The sequence below is a fragment of the Osmerus eperlanus genome, chromosome 21, assembly GCF_963692335.1.
Source record: "Osmerus eperlanus chromosome 21, fOsmEpe2.1, whole genome shotgun sequence".
Lineage (NCBI taxonomy): Eukaryota > Metazoa > Chordata > Actinopteri > Osmeriformes > Osmeridae > Osmerus > Osmerus eperlanus.
The window spans coordinates 5,679,442-5,701,804 of record NC_085038.1 but is presented as its reverse complement, the minus strand read 5'-3'; the positions used below and the strand labels follow the sequence as shown (position 1 = coordinate 5,701,804).

General features: G+C 41.3%; 1 protein-coding gene across 1 annotated transcript in view; it reads right to left on the bottom strand.

Moving 5' to 3' along the window:
• Positions 1-22,363, bottom strand: part of lrp1ba (low density lipoprotein receptor-related protein 1Ba) — a 68,686-nt gene that overhangs the window by 40,932 nt on the left and 5,391 nt on the right. The window contains exons 2-31 of the mRNA XM_062447573.1: positions 20,200-20,337; positions 18,684-18,803; positions 18,381-18,509; positions 17,389-17,646; positions 17,134-17,296; positions 15,783-16,005; positions 15,338-15,521; positions 14,569-14,712; positions 13,697-13,933; positions 12,996-13,176; positions 12,326-12,545; positions 11,930-12,119; positions 11,043-11,165; positions 10,753-10,893; positions 10,530-10,655; positions 10,297-10,413; positions 9,972-10,052; positions 9,295-9,459; positions 8,883-9,059; positions 6,798-6,998; positions 5,778-6,023; positions 5,218-5,415; positions 4,516-4,720; positions 4,231-4,395; positions 3,889-4,133; positions 3,273-3,404; positions 2,573-2,806; positions 2,291-2,465; positions 2,044-2,138; positions 1,631-1,780 (exon numbers count right to left, since the gene is read on the bottom strand). Of these exons, the coding sequence (XP_062303557.1) occupies positions 1,631-1,780; positions 2,044-2,138; positions 2,291-2,465; positions 2,573-2,806; positions 3,273-3,404; positions 3,889-4,133; positions 4,231-4,395; positions 4,516-4,720; positions 5,218-5,415; positions 5,778-6,023; positions 6,798-6,998; positions 8,883-9,059; positions 9,295-9,459; positions 9,972-10,052; positions 10,297-10,413; positions 10,530-10,655; positions 10,753-10,893; positions 11,043-11,165; positions 11,930-12,119; positions 12,326-12,545; positions 12,996-13,176; positions 13,697-13,933; positions 14,569-14,712; positions 15,338-15,521; positions 15,783-16,005; positions 17,134-17,296; positions 17,389-17,646; positions 18,381-18,509; positions 18,684-18,803; positions 20,200-20,337 (5,163 nt within the window). The remainder of the gene's footprint in view (positions 1-1,630; positions 1,781-2,043; positions 2,139-2,290; positions 2,466-2,572; positions 2,807-3,272; positions 3,405-3,888; positions 4,134-4,230; positions 4,396-4,515; positions 4,721-5,217; positions 5,416-5,777; positions 6,024-6,797; positions 6,999-8,882; positions 9,060-9,294; positions 9,460-9,971; positions 10,053-10,296; positions 10,414-10,529; positions 10,656-10,752; positions 10,894-11,042; positions 11,166-11,929; positions 12,120-12,325; positions 12,546-12,995; positions 13,177-13,696; positions 13,934-14,568; positions 14,713-15,337; positions 15,522-15,782; positions 16,006-17,133; positions 17,297-17,388; positions 17,647-18,380; positions 18,510-18,683; positions 18,804-20,199; positions 20,338-22,363) is intronic.

The window sequence follows — 22,363 nt, the reverse complement described above, 5'->3', positions numbered from 1 at the left end:
AGTTTATTTCTACAATCACACAGCGGCATAAAAAAAAAAAAAATCGATAATGGACCAAAGTTACATTGTAAAAGACTTAATGAATCAAACATCTTCATTACAGAAAAAGGGTTGTGTTAGTTGTCACACTCAATACGTAGTTCAGAACCAGAACAGCTGCAGTAACATCCCATGACCCATGTTACAGTGAATGGTTGTGTTAGTTGTAGGCTACAGTGGTTCGTGTAAACCTCCATTCTCTGCCCTTGCTGTATTCCCCTGCTGCAGGAATACAGTAGGCTGACTCATGGGATCCTGATAAAATAGGCTACATGCGGAGCTTTGTTCAGAGAATTGGGACTTTGAGATTTCTTATCCTCCACAGCATGTGATATGAGACAGCGAGAGACACAGGAGCTGGAGTTCATTCTTCCATGCTGAGTCTCAAGGGCTCGAGTCCTGGGAGGAAACTAGTAGAACCAGGCCATGTGACACCTTCCCTATCCTATTATACATAGTGAGAGCTCCACAAAAGAGGCCAGACACATATTGAATTGAGTCTGGGCTAGGAAATTACTGACGCAGGGCCAACCTTGAACCAAGGTTTTTCTTTTTTTGAACGCATCAACTGGTCTCATGTGGAACAATAAAAAAAATACTTCTAAGTATGTACTTGTACAGATTACAGATAAATGGCTGAACAAGCCTACAGTCAACCTGGCAGGGACATCAATTGAACCAAGTCACAATGGGTGGTGCCACTGAGGAGGACCACAGTAACTGGACAGAAAAAAGATCAGTGAAGTTCATCATTGATGATAATTGATTCTATGCGATAACAACCACTAGAAAGAGGTCCATATATATTTTATGGTAAACGCATTAATGTACCCTTTCAATCATTACGAGTTCCCACCATGTTGACAATTAAGAAATTCTTGGTATTCTTGAAATTCTTCCTTTGAAAAGACGGCCTTAAACAAGGTCGTACTCCATGTAAAGTAGCAGGTTTTAAAACAGTGGATTGAGTGCATTCCTTGCTAATTGCATTGTTTATTTCTCATCATCTTTTTAATGAATTGCCACATTCGCTAACAGTAAAAGCTAAGTGTCCATTGAGACTTCAGGACCTACCAAGGACACTGTAAAGTTTGACAGCCCGTTATTGAATTGCATTAATAAAAAGACATGGCTGTCTCTGAATTGTTTCAATTTAAAGTTAGTAAATTAGCGTCCGTATTCTTATAAATCCAGTCGGTTATCCACTCAACACTCCTTTAAACAATTAACTTCCTGTTGTGCAAAGGCAGATAGCTAAGCTATTGTAGTAAACTGTAAATGGTAAAGCTTAGACACAACTTGTCATTTGATATATAGGAACATAATTGCATTACTTTTCCACGGAACTCATTTAAATCAATCAAACTCTAACCAAATGGTTGTAATAATATTATATACATGAGGGTCATTTGGTTTAAATTTGAATTAATGTTAATTCATGGTAATTTCCCACATGATACAAATAGTTCATAAAAACAACCCAAAGTCTTCATAGCAATCAAGATTTAGATAAACAACATGAATGACCCTCTTCTACATCATGTCAGAGGCTTCACACAAGGGGAAATCTTTCATGGTTTAAACTACTCACCCATAATGGCCAGGGAAGTGCCCATAACCAGCTGTTTCCTCATGGACTCCAACACCTCCAGACCACTGCCATCCAGGTTACACTTATTGACTGTGCCGTTGCCTGTGCTGATCCAGTACAGCTTTCCAGATGTGTAGTCTATTGAAAGGCCTAGGACAGAAGCATTGACATTAGACCACATAAATGGGGAATTATAAATGGATATGTTGTTGTATAGGAAGTTAGCCAATACACAGACATTATTTTCTAATGAATATATGAGGTAGAGACAAAGAAGGACAGGACTCTGACATAATGTGCTGCTGAGAATGGGAAAACAGTATGTCCACACATAAGCAGAATCTCAGACAGCAAAGACCGAACAGTTTTTTTTGCATAGTTTGCTATGGCAACAAATGAGTCTTTGACTTTACCAACTGGTTCTCTCTGGTTTTGGTGAATAATCTTGCTATTGCTTCCATCCATGTTTGCCATGTTTACTGTATTGCCATCTGTCCAATACATTTTCCTAGATAGCAGAAAAACCAATCAACAATGCAAGATAAACAAATTTTCTTTCAAATTCCCTAGTTACTCCATTACTTGACAGCCTGTTCTTTACAAAGGGTGAAACTTGAAAGGACTTAAAAAACCACAACAACCAGATTTTCTACATCTTACCCCTTAGATGGGTGCAGAACGAGGCACTTTGGTTTATCGATTCCGTGAACAACAGAAGTTCTGAAAGACCCGTCTAGATGAGCCACGTTGATTTGTGTTTCATGATTCTCCGAGCTTATCCAGTACATGTTCCTTGAAAGCCAGTCAACTGCAAGCCCTCTCACGTTCGTAAGACCTTAAAAACATACAACAAATGTGTGTTAGATACATGCAAATAAACAAGTATACAGGGTTTACAGAAGGTACTTATAGTGGTAAACTGTAAACCAAACCACTCTGTACCTCCGGACACAACCGTTTCTAAGGCAGTCCCATTGATAAAAGCTCTTCTGATGGCCTGCGCTTTGACATCGGCCCAGTAGATCCTCTCCTCGGAAGCCGCTGCGTCGTAGTCCACGGCTGTGACCTCATCAATGTCGGGGACAGTCAGGGCCGTGATGATGTTCAGGTAGGGATTGCCGGTGTCCACCCCACGGATCTCACTGCGTGTGGCATACAGAAGGAACCTTCTCACTGCTGTTGGAGAAGGAAACAACAAAATCCCAACATCAGCATATATATATATATATATATATAGAGAGAGAGAGAAACTTTTAAAAACTTGTGAATAGGAACTTGTCAAAATAGCTACATGGCTCTGATGAGAGAATTGTGTGGTTATCCTTGTGTGGACTCAAATATACTGTTATTGTTGAACTCAAGTTGCACTGAGTGAAGCATGGTCAAGGCTTCCTCCATCTCCCAGACAATTTCTTACCTATTTCCTTTCCTATAAGTCTCCTATAAGTGTCAGTTATGCAGTCTACATGCTGTGCATGTTATGCTAACATAATCACTCTGCCCTGAACCTCGAACCCGGCCCATTTTTCACTTTTTGTAAGAGTTACAACATAAAAACACTTTGTGGAGAGTGTGTACAGTCTAGAGGCCAAGTTGGGAGTGTGGCGGATTCTGTCGAGGATTGAGTGTACTGTAGACTCACTGAGGCACGTCCTGTTGTCGGCGGAGAGTCGAGTGAGGTGTGGACAGGTGCAGGACGCCGTGTGATTGTAACTGATAAGGCACAGGTGAGAACAGGGTCCTCGACCTTGGTTCCTCTCACAGGGGTTGGGGGCTTCCAGCAAAAGGGAGACAGTTAGAAAGAGGAGGAAGATACAAAGGATGCTGTTTTTAGAATCTGAAGGCATGCATGCACTTGCAAGCACATTAGAACACATGCAAGCATGAGCGCATCAGACACACCAAGGAACATTTGACTGAAATGTGATACTGAACCAATTATTATCATTTCCATTGTTCTGTCATATCATCAACAATTGTCCATGTTTGACAGAAGCTAAATCAAACCATACTGACAGCTGTTGGGTCATGTCTCTTCTGTAAAGACTGAAACAAACAGTCTCCCATGACAAACTGGAGCAGGTTTATTCTATGTCAGAGAAATAGAAACTGAAAAGCGTTTCTGTGAAAGGAAAAATATCACGCAAGAAAGACAAAAGGAGACAAAAGCAAAATATAGCATCCATAACCAGAGACGGCAGGCTCTTCATTCGGTTAAGTACTGTACGGTACAAATCTATAAATGACATCATGTTTACCATGAGGCTGTCTGCTGGGATGGTAGATCAGCAGATCAAAAGGCTGAGCACTGGTCTTCTGCACCACTGTCACATTGGAGCCAGTCCATTTATTAGCCCTGGACAGAGTGTTCGTCCTCCAGTCTGTCCAGAACACACTGCCCCCGTACACGCAGACAGCGAAGGGGTGTGAGAGGTACTCATGGCCCCGGAGAACCACAATGACGTCGGTCCCATCATACAGTGCTGAGTATATAGCGTCGGACCTACTCAGAAGAATACAGGCATTGTTTAATAGACATTACAATCAAGTTGATTGGATATAAACTCCACATCCCTCCATGTGGAATGTGATCTACTTACCTGGCATCAGTCCAAAGAATCCTCTTTTCCAAGTGGTCCAGGGTGAGGCCATTGGGCCAGGCTCCAGTCTCCATGTCTTTGTAGACTATGTGGCGCCCTTGCCCACTCATTGATGCAGCCTCAATCCTGGGGAAGGTGGCACCCCAGTCTGTCCAGAACATTATTCTAAGCACAAACAAGCTGGTGTAAGCAGTCAATTTTGTTCTTAGTTTTTGGTGCTTTTTTTGGTGAAGTGTTGGGATCACAGTATTTACACAGGTTCAGACTGCATTGTAGAGAACCAACCCATGGTCAGGATCCAGAGCGACGGCTCGAGGATGCTCCATCCCCCCAGCGATCAGCGTGCTGCGGAACTCGCCGTTCAGCTTGGCCACCTCTATTTGGTCTAGGTTGCTGTCAATCCAGTATAGGTTCCCTGCTATCCAATCAACCGCAAGACCCTCCGGTGTAGCCAATCCATGTTGAACCACTACCTCTATCCCTGAAACACCTGTGCACCACCCACCCCAAAAAAGGAATACATTATTCAATAAGAAACTAACAAATAATTCCGGCACTTGGACTGAGTGTACAATAAGAATGACCTTGGCTAAAATATTCCGTTATAGAAACCGTTCCAGAGGAGCTCAGAGTAGAAGTAACAAATAATTTGGGGCAGCTCCCTGGCTCAATCAACAATCCCCTAAACAGCCTAATCCAGCTGTTTGTAATCAACCACAGCATGGATAGTGAACTGTCATTCCTCAGATATTCTCCAGGTACCAGCACCAGATGGGATCTTATTAGAGTGGGGTAATGGAGCTGGTGAGTTTTAAGAGTCTGAAGAGACATGGAGAAACCCCTGATTTCTGATAAGTACCAAAACACTTCAAATTGCCCTGTACGTAAAAAAAAGACCTTGCAGCTCACATTAAGAGAGTATTTTTATAACGCCTCTGCTACATGTAACTACTGGCACTGCTTTAGGTGATACAGATATGCATTTACCTCCGGAGTTGACAAGCTTCCCTCTGTAGATTTTGTCCTCAACCACATCAGTCCAGTAAAGGAGACTCTGGTTGAAGTGAAAGTCTAAGGCAATGGTGTTTCTCAAACCAGGCACTAGGAGACTGTAGTCTCTTCTGTGAAGATCTATGCGCCTGATCTCATGGCGGATAGAGAAGATGATGAAAGCCTCAAAGGAATCTGACAAATCACAGAGAAATTAGTCCAAACATGAAAAACATGATTGGTATTGTTCACACACACACACACACCGTTCCGTCAATTGTCTTTCGCTCATTTGAATGTGATTTTCTTAAAGAAAAATGATTACAAACAGAATTTCATGTTTAAAGCTATCTCCCACTACCCATAAAAAATGCACACATGATTTAAATACATTCGGAACCTTTTAAAACCAGTCCCATTTTTAGAAGAGCACCAGCCACCCCCATGTGCAATTTAGCATTATATCAGCGTTTGCCAACAGGCTACTGCTTTGGGGATAGCTGTTTTTCTCCAGAAGAGAGGGTAAAGTCATGTCAGCAATGACAGTTTGAAGTTACCTGTGCTGTGGCAGGTCTCCCTATCCAGACCCAGCCTCCAGCCCTTGTAACAGGAGCACTTGACAGTGGTTTTGTACTGCTCGCACGCTTGACTGCACCTGAGGTGCTGGGAGCAGTAGTCTACCGCCTCACACGTCCTGTTGTCTGGGCTGAGACGGAGCCCCAGGGGACAGGCGCACACCACCCCCTTCCCCGGGGCCACAGCACACTGGTGGCTACAGCCGCCGTTCCTCAGGAGACAGTCTTCTACGAGATGAGAGGAACCGTGGAAAAACACTCAAATTTACTATGCCCTTTGAGAGGTAAGTGAAAAAAAGAATTTGAATGTGTTTTTCCAACTCAAATGCATAGTTAGAGATGAATATCAGATGGGAGAGGATGTGTGGGGGGGAATACAAAGGTTGCTTAACCTGCATCATTAAACTGAAATGTATTGAATAAGAAATTTTCTTACATTTATATTTAGTCATTTAGCAGACGCTCTTATCCAGAGCGATTTACAGTAAGTACAGGGACATTCCCCCCGAAGCAAGTAGGGTGAAGTGCCTTGCCCAAGGACACAACGTCATTTGGCACGGCTGGGAATCGAACTGGCAACCTTAAGATTACTAGCCCGACTCCCTCACCGCTCAGCCATCTGACTCCCTTCTTGTTTACCACTGTCTTCAGTAGGTGAACTATATCAACTATTCTCAAAGCTGGATCCCATACAATTGGTCGGCAATCTCTGCTTGCAAAATCCCCTTGCCGGTTCATGTGCCTACACTGTCTATTCTGAATAGTTTGGAGTTTTTCCAATGAAAAGCTTAGAGCCAGGTCAGCAAGTATTATATCATATTCAGTTTCACAAGTTTGTTATTTTCCCTGCTTTCCCTTAAGATGGGAACAAGAAGATAAACGGTGCCAAAAGCACTGCTGGGGAATAAAATTGTTCAAACTGTCAAACTAAATCTGCTGGTCATTTAGGTGGAGGAAAACCACTCACTCCAAAGATGATAAGGATGGAATCAAAATATTTACCACATGAATGCCCCTCGTCGGAGTGGTCAGCACAGTCTAGTTGGCCATTGCATATGCTCTCGGGCTTCAGGCAGGTGGAGGTATCGTTGGCGCAGGGGTATTTGGGGGGCTTACAGACAAAAACTTCACAAGCCTCTTCATCAGACTGGTCCTCACAGTCATAGTCACCATCACATACCCAGTTCTTAATGATGCACTTGCCTTTAGGCGGAAACAATGGAAACGTTTCAATTCATTGTCTTTGTGAGAATGTTCTGCCATGTTAATACCAAAATAAAGAATATAAATTCAAAGGACAGCCATACTCCTAAATGTGACCTTTACACTTTACACATCCAGCATTCGGATTTACTTTGTTCCGTCTGAACTGGCAGAAGCCATGAAGATTCAGAAATCCTCACAGAAGTCACGGTCTGAATTCACACAGAAAGAGTGATGGAAAAAATCATATAATCAAATCTGAAAGGGATGGAAAAAAAAGATAAAATAACTGAAAAACTACATTGATTTGAGCAATAAACCGATAAAATGTAAACAAAGCCACAGTGCATAAAAGTAAAGTGTTTCATGCCCTTTCTTGTGATACAATACGTTTTTAGATTCTGAGTAGAAAAGCTGACCAACCATATACTGTCTTTGTTGCCAATTGTAGAATAAATGGGATTTTCTATGTGCTATGTTAATCACAATCAGTAGATCAGCTATTATCTACTTTAATCTATAGTGTTCTGATGACAGTCACAGCTCTATGATGTAGTATCTGCCTGCCTATAATAACACATACCTATTGGCTTCATGTCATCTTTGTTTTTCTCTATTCACTATAAACACCATCCTCTGGCCTTCAGAGCTGAGAGAGGCATGATTGAGAGCTTAGTATGGTGTTGTGTTGTTATTTGTTGTCAGAGGTCTGGTTTTCTCTTCCGATCTGCAGATTGATAATACTTTATAAATCCAGAACACATCTGAACTTAGTCGCTTTTTTAGTGAAGAGACGGATGGAACATTGTCTTCATCACATAACAGATTGGAACTGAGAGGTAAACATGACAAATGAGAGTTCAGGTTTGAGTTAACTATAAGGAGAAGGGATTCAGGCCTCAGGAAATGAGGTAACATTATTAGTGCAGCCAGGCATCAGCCAACCTTAAGGTGATTTTAAGGTTTAGGCCATTAAAAAAAAGGAATAATTGAAAACAAACAAGGTTCTGTGTTGTAAGTGCATGCATCTTTCAGTTATCAGCTATAACTACTGTGCTGGACACAGAGAGTATGGTCTTTTCATACAAAAAGTATTCCTATTTGACTAATATTTCTCTGTACCCTATAAAAGTACTTTTCTGATGCCAGCGTTTGGTAAATCCAAATGTACAAATCAAATTCCATAAAATATCTTGGAACCTGCATTGTATTATTTTCGGTGGGTCGCCCTCACTTTACATGTAATTGCAATGTTAAATGTCATGGTTTTACTGTTGTGGGAAGTAATCAATACGCTTGTGCCTGGTCATAAAATTAAAATTAAATGTATTATTATTATTATAACCATCCTTATAAAAATAGTACAAACTTTCACATCACTCATTTTTTTTTGGTTTAAACGTTGTACCAGCATGAAGACTGAATGATTTACTCTCACCCATGGGATGACCTTAACGTTTGACATTTGAGTAAACCAAAGATTCTCATGTGCGATGTTCCCGAACACAGAATCACATGAATCACCACAAGATAACATCCCAGTGCACCCTCATCCTACTCACTCTGAAAACACTCCGGCCTGCTTTGAATTACTAGACATGTGGAACTATTTTAGGAGTCATGTAGGTCAATATACCCCCAAACGTTCCACATTACCATCATAAATACATTGTGTAAAGGGCCATAAAACAATTCTTTATTGAAGGGAGGGCGCTCGGCAACACCTTAATGATTCATATTTACATGAATGCAAAGCTATAGAATTGGACAGTGTTTTGGATGCACACCAACAAACCACTTTATAAGTCCTAAATCTACATAGTCAAGTTGTCTTTACGGTACACAACTTTCTACACCAACTGGTGTAACTGCAGTCGAACTTACCTGATGTCTTGCACGTAAACTTGGTCTGAGGGTCACATAGTCTGCCGGAGCCTTCGCAGTTTGTCTCGTCACTCCCGTCTTCGCAGTCCTTGTCCCCGTCACACAGCCAGCGATCAGGGAGACATGTCCCGTCCTCACGGCAGTGAAACTCATCCCTGTGACAGTCTTCGGATGATTCTTCTGCTGGAGGGAGACACGGAGGACAAATGGTTAAATGGTAAACGGGTAAATAAGGATTGTAGAACACCTTTTTAAGTCATATAAGTATAATGACAGGAAACAACTTCGTAAAACATTACATATTAAAACAGTAAATATTGTCACAAATGATACAAGACACAGACGTTTTCTAATGTAAGACCAGCGTGCTCAGGAATAGGGGGAGTTGTAAGCCCAACTCCGTCCAACTGACTTGTCTCATGACACGTGACATTCTCATCGCTGTGGTCTCCACAGTCATCATCTCCATCGCAGACCCAGTGGGCAGCTATACACTTCCCGCTGGCACACTGGAACTGGGCACTGGAGCATGCATGGGCACAGCCCACCTCGTCACTCCCATCCCCACAGTCATCGTCTGTATTAAGGGAAGAGGAGGAGGAGGAGGAGGAGGAGGAGGAGGAGGAGGAGGAGGAGGAGGAGGAGGAGGAGGGGAGGTTATGAAATACTGAAAAAGACATTGAGTATATTCGTGTCTTGATAGGTGGGTATACTGTGACTTTTAAGGGATCCCCCCCATCTGAACATGCTCATGACTACCCTGATGCATAAATGAGGGATCAAAAGATAAGTCAGATCAAAAACAGCACAGAAGAGTGCGTTCGTGATACTACTCATAAGAGGATGATTTAAAGTACATCGCTCTTTGCAAAAATACATTGTTCACACAATGAATCAGTGGGAAATAACTTTGCTTGAACAAGATTTGCTGGTATGTCTGGTAAATCAATTTCCTCTGAAGTGGGTAAACGCCTTATAACTACAACTCTGACTCAGCATCCCAGACATTCAGCCATTGACAAGAAAGTGATGGAAGAACAAAACAGCGACTCCTCAACCTTCGCAAAGTATTGTTGAATAATGACTTACCTGAATCGCAGTGCCACTTCATACTAATGCACCTCCCGCTGGAACAGCTGAATTGAGAGAATGGATCACAAGACGGGAAATCTGAAAATCAATGGAAGCACAAGCAGGAGTCAACAATAGAATGGGAATTCATAAACACCAAACCAAAGACTTCCTTTGATCAACCTAAAAGCCAGAGAAAAAAATAAATATATATATATCGATGTACTGAACATTTCACAAAGATAACTTTGTCAGCACATCAACAAATATTGTAATTTTTGGGGTTGAGCCTTAACTTCAACTGAAGGTGAACTCAGTGAGTCAGACTGGTCCAGAAGCTTACCACAAGCTGACGTCTCATCTGAGTGGTCACCACAGTCGTCCTCCCTGTCGCAATGCCATGACTCAGGAATACATCGCCCGTTGGAGCAGGAGAAGTGATGGTCCTGGCACGACTGAGCTGGAACAATAATCCCAAGTCATAATGTACGTCAGAGCAAATTCTAGACACTGTTATATGTAATTACTTCTACATTGAGCCTTATTGAAGGTTTTTAAAACCATACAGTCGAATACCTGAGCAGGTAACGTTAGATTCATCCTCATTACTCCCGCAATCATCCGTTCCATCACAGAGCCATTTCTTAGGGATGCAGCGGTTAGTAAGACACTTGAAGTGATCTGCAGGGCAACTACGGTTATCTGAAGTAAAAAAAAAAATGGTATTAATTAAAAATGACTGTATCTGATAAAGCTTCTGGTATCTCAATGCGGAGCTCGGTGCAGCCGTGTGACATACAGCAGACGTTTGCTTCTTCGTCACTAGCATCTAGGCAGTCGTCTTCATCGTCACACTTCCAAGAAGCCTGGATGCAGCGGTGATTTTTACACTGAAATTCATCACTACCACATGCTTGAAACTCTGAGGCCGTCTGCGCGGCTATACACACACACACACAGAGAAAGACACAGAGAACATTCATTTTTGTTTGTATGCGTAGTCAGTGAGGACATATCAGACATTCAATTGAGGTTGTCTTTGCAATTTTCACTGTCAAATGTCAACTTGTCTTAGAATACTTGACTTACATGAACATGTCCTGTTATTTGTGTCCAAGTGCTGGTTGTCAGCACATGCACAAACTCTGTCACCTGGTATGGCAAGACACAAACTACCACAGCCTCCATTATTTATCCGGCATGCATTTTCACCTAAAAAGCAAACAGTTCAAATTAATCCATGGTGCTCTAACTTTTATAGCTTAATTAAAACATATCTTTCCACATCTTACTGTAATTCACAAAATATTTGACACACGATTATTTTGGGCTTTTGGTGCTGTGATCTATTTTGACCCTTTTATAAAAAATGGATCCTTACATGTCAACATTGTGATTTTGTCTGGGTTTCTATCAACTATTGTTAACAGGTTGGTGAACAATATTCAGTACCTTGAGGAGTGAGACAGGCGAGATTGCTAGCCAAAACAGTTGTACTTGATAGTTGCATTTTGCAGAGGACTTCTAAAATGTGCAATTACATTTTGACTGGAATTTCACAATTAAGAATAGCTTAATTGTATATGCTATTAGCTGGCCAGAACACTTTCTTCTGGGCTCCATTTTGTTCTCAGCTTGGACACTCTTACATAGAGAAAATATCCATGAGTCAAAACATGAGAGATAACCGTAGAATATAATGTTGAAAGATTGAAAAATTTTGAAAAACCTAGAACTAAATTACGTTTCTTGTTTTAATGTTTGTGTCCTGAAAACTAAACAATTTATTTTGTTAGACAGAAATAATTTTAATGGCTCTCCAATTTAGCATGATTTCTACTGCCAATGGATTACAATGGAGACATTTTCTCTTGTGCAGTTTTGTTAAATATCCTGTCATCTGTCTTTTTCCAACATCTTGACAAGAACACAATGTATTAAACAACAAGTCCTAAAGCAATAATGATTGCATTTACCCTGCTGTTGTTGTGTGTCATAAACACAAAGCCCAAACAGAGGAGGCCTCTCGCTTTTCAATAAAGCAACTTGCTTTGACAGCAAATCCAGCTGGAAAATGGACCCACTCGTGTAATCATTCCAGAATACATGGTTTTGGTGTTGAGAGATTCCAAAGGGATGGCTCAGTTCTTTGCCTTTGTACACCACCTTTTGAGAGAGAACATTAACAGTGAGGGAGATTTAAATGGACAGGCATTGTAACTGCAGTTTGTAAGCAAGCAAAAATGGATAGCCATCCATTATAGTCAAGGTTAGAATGCGATGTATTTTACTCTCAGGCCACTGTTTTTGATCTATTTTATGACAGTATGCTCTTAGTGCTCTCAGTAGAGAACAATCACTATTCCACTTACCATTCTGTGGCTTCCGTTGAGAAAGATTCTCTCAATGTGGTCATAGTAGGCGTCACACCAGAACATGGTGCTGGAGTCGTGGTCCAAGGTGATTCCGTTTGGCCACAGCATGTCTGTGGAGACAAAGACCTGGCGGTGGGTGCCGTCCATCCAGGCTCTCTCTATCTTGCCGACGCTGTCGTTCACCTCATCCTCCTCCCAGTCTGTCCAGTAGATCCAACTGAAACGCAGTGCGGTTGGCGATCCACTTTAAAAACACTCAAAGTACTTTCCGAGACATTTTACATGAGCATTCGATTTGTATTCTGTGATTTCTTTTTCAAACCGATTTTAAATATTTCCAACTTTAACGAAATGGTTAGATTTTCGTTTGCGGCATGTCTTTTCTAGATGTTCATCGAGGAAATGTTTTGGTGTACTCACACTTTTCAAGTGCTCTGCTTAGTAGAGACTTACTGTTAAAGTACAGCCCCTGCCGCCTCCCTGAGGACTGACACCTCATTGCACTGGGGCAGAAGGGCTAATCTCAAGTCTTATCATGTGTACATATACCCAGACAGAGGGGGAAACTAAGCAGACATTTGTCACAAACTAAAAACAGGGAAATAGAAAAACACCTTGAGGATAATCCGTGGCAAGCACATCTGACACAAGCGTCACACATTCTCACCTGTGAAGTGGATCTACCACGATGGCTCTGGGGTGAGAAAGATCTGCCTCCAGGAGAGTTCTTCTGGTCTGTGCAGCTTTTTCCAGTCTGGCAACACTGACTGTTTTCCTATAGCCGTCATTGGTCCAGAAGATGTTGTTCCCTATCCAATCCACTGAAATTCCTTCTACATTATCCAGGTCTGGGATGTAGTGAAAAGAGAACAGAGAAAGAGAAGATAGTTGTTGGTATCTTCTCTTGATCCTGCCTCATAGTAATCCATCAATGTCTCAAGGTTCCTATTAATGTAATTTAAACCCCAAAGTGTAGTCCTGTGAGAAATTCATCATAAGCACACACACACACACACACACACACAGAAAACACACACATACATACATATATAGATATATACACAAACACACATACACACATACACACTTGAAAACAACAGCCACGCAATAATGGTGCTTACATAATCACATTTGAGAATTAAAGGTTGACCTAATTCCAGGATACAACTTCAACACATTGCAAATTAAAAAAGAGCAAGTACAGTATATACATTACAGCAAAATGCCAAGTGATTAATTGCAGTATAGACTAGTTGTTTTGGTCAAAGAATTTCCTCTCGTTTCCTCAAAACTCTCGAAACGCAGGGCCATTGGTCTGTAACTCAGAAATGTTGGAAAAAACATGAAGATAAACATAAAATAACGGACCATCCTTTAGGATCGTCTCTCGACGTGACCCGTCAAGTCTCTGCCGGCCAATCAGGAAGCTGGTGCTGTCTGCAAAGTAAATGTGCCTGGTCTCGGCATGGAAGTCGATGGCCCGTGGGTTCACCAGACCCTCGATTGGTGGCATGGGCTGAACCCTTGACTTATTATTCAGGTCCAGTCCTCGTATGACCCCAGGTCTCCCTTTCCCATAGAAGAGAAACACCTCATTGATGGGCTCTGCAAGGCAAAAACATAGAATACTGTAACACATCTGTCAACTTAGTATATTACATTGACACACGTATGATTCACTCATTAGATACTGCATTTGAAAAAGCTAAATGTATCATCATAACTCAAACCATAATTAGTGATGTTGATCAGGGTTTCTGAAATCAATGTGATTAATTATCTGTGTTTTTGTGAGACAAGGCAACAGTGAAAGGAACTGAGGCAGTCTTAAAAAGAGATTTAGATGGCTGTTTACAATTCATTACTGACTGGCTGAAATGTTGTTTGGATTGACTCGGGTGCTTATTAGAACTGGCAGAGGAATACTCTGAAGACAAACAAATGGATTTGTTTGAGCACATGGATCATGGATCTGTGTGTGTGTACGAGTGTGTGTGTCATTTTGTTCAACACCGAAAAAATAAATAAAACAATTTATAACATTGGGATGTGACCTACTAGTTTCAATTACAAATTGCAAGTAAATACTTGATTACAAAATGATGGAGAGATATTTCATACACATGTCACTATGTAGGGGAGGTGCGATGACATCAACAAGAAAAAACGGAATTCCACCAAAGAAAGGGAATCTGTGTTACCCCGTCATTATAAGTGACCATAAGTTGCACTATGCTTACTTTTACAGGATTTGCCATCGCTGGCCAGGACCAAGCCTGTAGGGCAAAGGCATGATCCGGATTTGTACGTTCCGCTGAGCAAGCACATGTGTGAGCAGCCTCCTTTCCTCCCAGACTGATCTGGCTCACAAGCATGGCTCCTCACTGCAGACAGACAGAGAGAGAGAGAGAGAGAGAGAGAGAGAGAGAGAGAGAGAGAGAGAGAGAGAGAGAGAGAGAGAGAGAGAGAGAGAGAGAGAGAGAGAGAGAGAGAGAGAGAGAGAGAGAGAGAGAGAGAGAGAGAGAGAGAGAGAGAGAGAGAGAGAGAGAGAGAGAGAGAGAGAGAGAGAGAGAGAGAGAGAGAGAGAGAGAGAGACAAGAAGACAAGGAGACAGAGAGAGATACAGAGAGACATGGAGACAGAGACAGAGAGAGAGAGAGAGACAGAGAGACAAGAAGACAGAGAGAGATACAGAGAAAGAGACAGAGAGACATGGAGACAGAGAGGGAGACTTAGAGAGATATTTTCAATAAAATCCAAAAGGAAATGAATGGCTAAGAAGTTATCGATTAATCTCACTTGCTATTTATATTGTAGGAGTAATGGCAATCTTTAAGTCATAAATAAAAACAATTGTCAGAATAGCGTACTTAAGGTACCGCTGATGCATAACAACACTGTCAGTTGGCAAACTTTTTCGAGCACACTGGCCTGCACACACACAGGCAGTGACACATGTATTGTTTAAAAAATGAAGTAAAGAGTAGAATAACACATTACACTTTTTACCTGTTGTTTGTATGAGTTTATGATGCACTCGTATTCCTGTTACATTCTCGATGGTTGCAATAGTTTGAAAGTCTGTGAAATTAAACCTGTTTATCTGCAAAATGTCTACTTTGGCTCTGGAGGTCTCTGAGAAGGCTGCAAACAAATAATCTTCAAAGAGTGATAATCCAGTAAGGTAGGACACCTGGGGAAGTGAGAATAAGTGATGAGAAGAGGGAGCTGTCAGACCAAGCAGAGGTGGCATGGCATTCCTTTACAGCAAATTCAATATCATCTCAAATGATTCCAAAGTAAACATATTTGCATGTCCCCTAAATGTAATCCTTACGTGATGCCTTTGAAATGGGAGTATATTATCAGGGAAAAAAAAATAAAGTTTGGCTTACCTCATACACACACTACTGAAACAACATTGACAGTAATTTACGTGTAAAGCTATACTTACAAAGCTCCCCTGTATAACAGTGCGTCTATTTCTCCCATTGTAGTCCACAACTGCAATGTATTCCAGATGGACGTCGGCCCAATAGACCAGTTTCCTGACCAGGTCAAGAGTCAGGGCTGTGGGTCGATCCGTCTGGTTTTCCACTATCCTGCTTCTGTTGCTGCCGTCCATGCTACACTGCTCCACCTTAGCTGGGGCCCCAAAGTCTGTGAGGAAAAGTTTCCTGAAAGGCAAGTCGAAACCCTGGGTATAAAACAGTGTGTACAAAATCAAACTATGTTTAAAGGGACTTCAGGAACAAAAATAGTAACGAGAAAAATTCTAAAAGATTTGCCTGCTGTTTGGAACTAACTTATTCACACTCCAGTCAAAGAGAGTACCAATAACACATAATGTTGCTTCCACTGAACCATTCTTAAAAACTAATTTGAATCATTAAGTAGAGTTAAGTTAAGTTTTGATGACAACAATAAATCGAGACTATCGGCAACCCTCTTCTTGACACATTCATCCAAGTACTGCATCCCAGATACTCATCATGACTGGGCCCCATCTCATATGCACATCACTGAATTCCATTCCCTTCAATTTATTACTTCCATTTCAAAGATCATTTCATTTAATCCAAATTCAGACGTTCTGTATCACTGAGATGATATAATCTATATACCGGTAGTATTTACTTACATAAGGTCTAATTTGTCTCTCAATTTTGTCATATATATTGTGCATCATTGCCATTCAATATGAGTTGGCAGGAAATTCTGCATCAATAATTCAATCCAATGATACTGACATATTACCTCCTTGCCTTGATGTAGTGAGAGAGGCTTTGTTGCATGGAGGTGCGGCGAGTGAGGGTGCAAGGGAAGGATAAAGCATTTGTCTAATGACGACTGACAGCCAGGGTGCGGGAGCCACTTAATCCATACAAGTCACAGCAGAAGAGGAATACCACAGTTTTTTTACCTAAGCCGTGGTTTGGCAGGGAAATGCTCTGTCAGCGGGAAATGGCACTTTCTTCTGACAACAGCTACAACTCCTCATCACAAACCAGTGTGGATTTACGAAAATAAGATGTCAAATATTTTGAATCGTGCACAGCATTTCTAGCATAGAAAGGGGTACTTTATGTGACAATGTATGGTAGTGCTATTTGACGGCGCTTGACAAAATTGAGATGCAACAATAAAATACACTTTTCTCTTCCCTTATTTATCTGACTTGATACACTTAGTACAGTTCACAAAAATGCAAACCGACTCTAACATACCAAACTTAGTTTAGAATGAAATCACTAGAAGAAGAAAAAGAACAAAAGCAAAAAACAAGAGAGAAAAACTAAGCTTACCCCATAAATGGGTCCAGAGCAATTCCACTTGGATTTTGAAGATCTTGATCGACAATTATGACACAAATTTCCTCTTTTACCTGGCAGACTAATATTTCATCACTGACTCCATCCACAAAGTATATATTTCCTGTAAGCCAGTCTATTGCAAAATGCTCCACATCTAAAAACAACAGAAAACGAACAGATATCACCCATCATACATTGATAACAAGAAACACATCAAGAACACAGAATGAAAAATCTGACACATACTTGAAAGATACTTTTCCATCAGTAGTTGGTGTGGTTGTGAAAATCCTTTAAATTTGGTCATAGTGGCACACCAGAGCTGTCTGGTGGAGTTTGTGGAGGAAAGCCAACAGAGCGAATCTTCCTTGTAAATAAAATCCATTGTCCGAGTTCCATTTGTCTTTAGTGGCTTCAGGCTCGAGACAGACGACCCATTAAGGTGTGTTACAGTGATGTACTCTGTGCTACTTATGAGCAGAATAGTTGGTCTGTCCCCGGGGTCTAAAACAACACAAAGGATGAGTGGGAAGTTTGCATAAGTATGGAAAACAAAATTGGAGTCACTTTAGTGTCTGATGTCATACAGTAACTTAGCTAACACCTGTATAGACTTTCAACAAAGGCTCCCATGGAGACAAGCAAGCATGTGTTACAGTGCATCCTCAAATTGAATGTATGCTAATGCTAAGAGTTTGCCTGCTTTGTGTTCTTCTCAGGGCTTAAAATATACAATTAGCATCAATTAACAATGTTCGATTTCATTAAAGTAATCAACATTATGTATGCGCTTTTTCAGTAAAACTGAAAGAAGTGACTGACCTGGCTGGCAGGAGTACAAGGCTAAAGGCATCAGGGGATGATTGCATCCAAGTACATCATTTAGACTAAAATGGTGTATCCCGCCACACTGAGGTAGTTTAACTCATTAGCTTGAGCATTGCAAGTGATCAATTGAGCTTCCCAGTCTTAAAAACTCCAAGGGTTATTCTGTACCCATTTGCCTTCTCTTAACTAAAGGCTTCTCCACTTATTTACTGTTTAGTTACTTCAGCACTAGACAAAACTGTACCCAAATTAACTAACTGCTATCCGGCAAATATGTCACTGCCAGTGAAACGTTCAAACCAGATACTTAAAAAGGAGGACTATCCCATAGCAGTGTAAGATTTATAGTTGTGTAGTATACTGTAGTAGAAGCAGATCCACTGTAGCCATAACATCATAGATCATCTTACCGTCCTTGGCTTTGCAGGACCTTCTGTTGGACTGCAAGGCGTAGCCATCTGTGCAGCTGCATCTGTATGAACCATAAGTGTTCATGCAGGTTTGACTGCACATCCCATACTCTGCACATTCATCACGATCTGCGGAGGCCAAACATCTGTTAGAAAGCGGTGCCATCAAAGGAACTCTCCACTTCAACTTGCCAATATTCCAACTTAAAGTGTCCTATCAGAAGAAACCAAAATGGAAACTGTGATGGGAGGCACAGAGAGTCACATTGTTCCTAGATCTCCAGGGATCTGTCTCCACTATACCTTGGCAGGATCGCTGGTTTTCCCCCACCTCAAACCCGTCCGCACAGTAACAAAACGTCCCATTGGAAGTCATGGCGCAGCTATAGTGACACAACATCCCATGGCATTTTGGCAGGAGTTCTGTCAGTCAAACACAAGAAAAACTTTTTGTCATGTCGTCAAAAACGTAGTTCACAGTTTGAAAGCTGTTTTTGTTGACATAATTCAATACAACGTCAAGAGCTCCACTTCTAAGTATGTAGGAAATGTAAGGTCCCAATGTGGCTAATCCATCACTTCCACAGCACTAAGTGCTTGTTATCATAGACATTACTCTGAGAGCCACGCTACACTGCCTGCAGTTTAAATACCTCTACCCCTGTATTGATTGATATTACCAGCTGGATTAGCCTTTTTTGTAAAAAAAACAAAAAAACAATTCTGTAATTCAAAATGACTGCTTTTATCTTTTTCAATACTGGTGAGTAATCCTAGTCATCCAGTGAATGTGAATAACAACCATTCACCAACCCTTTTGAACATACAGTATTATACCGTAGGAATTCAGTTATTACAAATATTAGGCTGGACAGCAAGCACCACTCATTTTGTAGTCTGGCTGGTAAAGCAGACCATTGTGGTGTGACTGATTTCCCTATCTCTCATACAGTGTTTCCTGAAGGTGAAGCCACCACTGAGTGTTCGACTAACAAGGCGGCCTCAGCCTCTGGGGGTGTGGGAGGCTCAGAGGCTGAGCCATGGGAAGGCTGCCTGGGGCTTCGGTTCAGGACAGCGCCCTGCTGAGACCATCCATTGTACCACCGGGAGAACGTCACTGTGATACACGGCCGTAGGTCCAACTCCGCCCTGTCTCGGTCCGCTAGGCTAGACTAAGCTCCACTCCCACCCAAGTAGGGCACCATGGCCCCTATGGGATGTACAGTACATGAAGGGAATGATGGGGACAAACGTATTACTCAGACCCCGCTGGTTCACGCCTCACATTAGGAACCTGCTCATTATGAGTGCCCAACTCCCCATTGGTGGTGCCCTGGTGAGGCATCATGGGAGAGTGATGAGGCGAAGCGAAGCAATCAGTGTGGGATGGGCCAGCCTGGGGCTGTATCTACTGTGGATGGTGAGGGTTGAGATAGAATTTTTCACAAACCAAAAAAATACTACAGTTAACACTTCAGCTGACAAAGATTTGGCTACTAAAGCAACTTTTGCACCTCACCATAGCAGTATAATCACTCACTTTCATGTTTTATTCTGAATTCTTCCCCTGGAGAGTTTTCTACTACCTTCTTCCTAAAAATAGTTTTAAGGATCATGAATATGGTAATAGAATTGGAAATTCTCACTCGTGGTTTTAAAAGTTTGGTGGATTGTGTTTTACACAGGATTTGTTGACGATGGGATTTTAATAGTTAAATAATGTCACTGTGTAATGCAATCGCAAACACATTAACAATTATTTTAGTAATCTGCTACTCTAAAACACAGCACTACTGCAACAAATCTGTTGTAAACTCACCTCGACAGTGCACTCCTTCATCATATCCGTCTGTGCAGTCTTTTACTCCATTGCAGAGCTTACTATAATGCAGGCATCTTCGTGTTCCAATGCACTGCACATGATTTGGTGGACACCCCACAAACATGTCATTTGTGCCTGGAAAAATGAAAATAATTTGAATAAATCTGAACTTACAGTATGAATTTTGTATAACTATGTGGGTTTCTCATAGCCAAGACAGCAGCAACACATACAAAAAACAAGTTAGAAAAACTTGGTTTTCAACCAAGTTGATCTAGTTTGTCAAACACATAGCCTGAATGTGTTCTTTAGGAGTGGTTCCAGGGTCAACACCCAGAGGTTTCCTCTCCTGGCTTTCCCTGTGGATGCTCGTTCCACTTTAAGGTATTTCAGCAAGAGTATCATATATAATTCAACAAATACCAAAATGGTTAAAAATACTCCGGCTTCATCCAAATCCCCAGTTCTCCAGAGGACTGAGGTAAAGTGTCTGCTGCTGAGAGAACGCCGTTGCTCATCGCACGGTCTACCTGGCTCGGCATGTGCCTCCCCCAGGTAAGGGTACACTGGGACATTGTTAAATGTGTTCACGTCCAACTGTGTTCCTTCATTCAACAAACGGCCAGTCGCAGCAGTTACAATAGCCGTCTATTCTCACTTGAAATGGGTTTAACTGTGTGCTTGTTATCGATTCTTATTACATTAAGGTTTCTTCTGCATAAGGTTCTTGCTTGCCAGATAAACACACACACTAAAACAGACACACACACACACACACACACAAAGGTATGGTCACTTACAAACAAATGATGACACTTTAGATCTCACAAAAAAAGCTCAGCATTATTTTGCTCATTATGGTGTCACGACATGTTGAGGTGTGTGTCTGGCGCGTTTCAGTAGATTCACTCATGTAAATTCAAACCTCACGGATCTATATAATTGTATTAAAAAAAAACACACCTCACTAAACCTAACCCATAACACATCAGACAGCTTGCTGGCAAGATGTGCCTGTTCACGCTCTGAGTGTTTGGAAGGGTGAAATGATCCTGTGAACCACACCTGAATAAGCTTCCAGTACAACAAACAAGCAACACATTTATTTCATATGTCCGTCAGAGACAAGTATCAGCCAGGACTTGTATCAGGTTAAACTAAACAGAAAAGGAACCTGAACTGTAATTTACAACAGAACAAAGTAGAACGCGCTATTGTACAGTGTCTGCCTCAAACTCTCAAGAGAGACTCTAAAATTGAGATGAATTCACAGATCTATGGTTGAGAAGATTCAGATCATGAGTATCCTGCAGTAAGTATGCCTTCAGTACTGTACACAGCTTTGGTGGCAGGTTAACTAGGGACACATCCCTACAGCGTCGGGCCATGTTCAAAGACGCACAAAGACAGTGTGGCCTCTGTGGCTGCATTGTGGAAACTGCTATCTTGCTGTTTAATACCACAATGCCATGCTACATTAGTCCCACAAACCTCTTCCCTCTAGGTGCCAGGTCTCCAAGGGAATAGATACATTCACAAGTCGTTTATTTTTATGTGACGTGTGTCAGGGAAAGTCACCCTGAGTAAACATGCTTTATTAAACATAAGACTCATCTATTGGCTATTGTGTAAATAGCTACAGTCTGCAACTGTCATTGCACATTTTTGTCTGGGTAGAAAAATCTAAGGCCATCCCAGTTTTATTGAACTCTAAGTTTGATGTCAACACTGAAAAAGAAAGACTGATTGTCTCCTCTATTCCGTAATTGACTCATGAAACAGAATATAACAGTTTAGACAAGTCTAAACACAAAGATTTTTTTCCGTAGTGTCATTTCCATAATGACACTAATATACGTAAGGTAAGGTAACCATAGCATTTTACAAAGCGGCACAAAGCCAAGGGAGTAACAGTTAAACTGTCAAATTGTGGTGTATTTATATCGAAAAAACTACGAGAAAACAAAGTATAAAAAGCATTAACAACTTCTCTGGAGGTTGTGCCGACAAGACTGTCAGAGGTTTAAATTCTTGACAGATAAGACATTCTGCCATGTGTCTGCACATCACTTTAGAAAAGAACATTAAGAACACCATCCGCCTCCAAAAAATAAAATATCAAGAAGAAGAAAAAAGATTCCTTTGCCCTATACTATAGTGA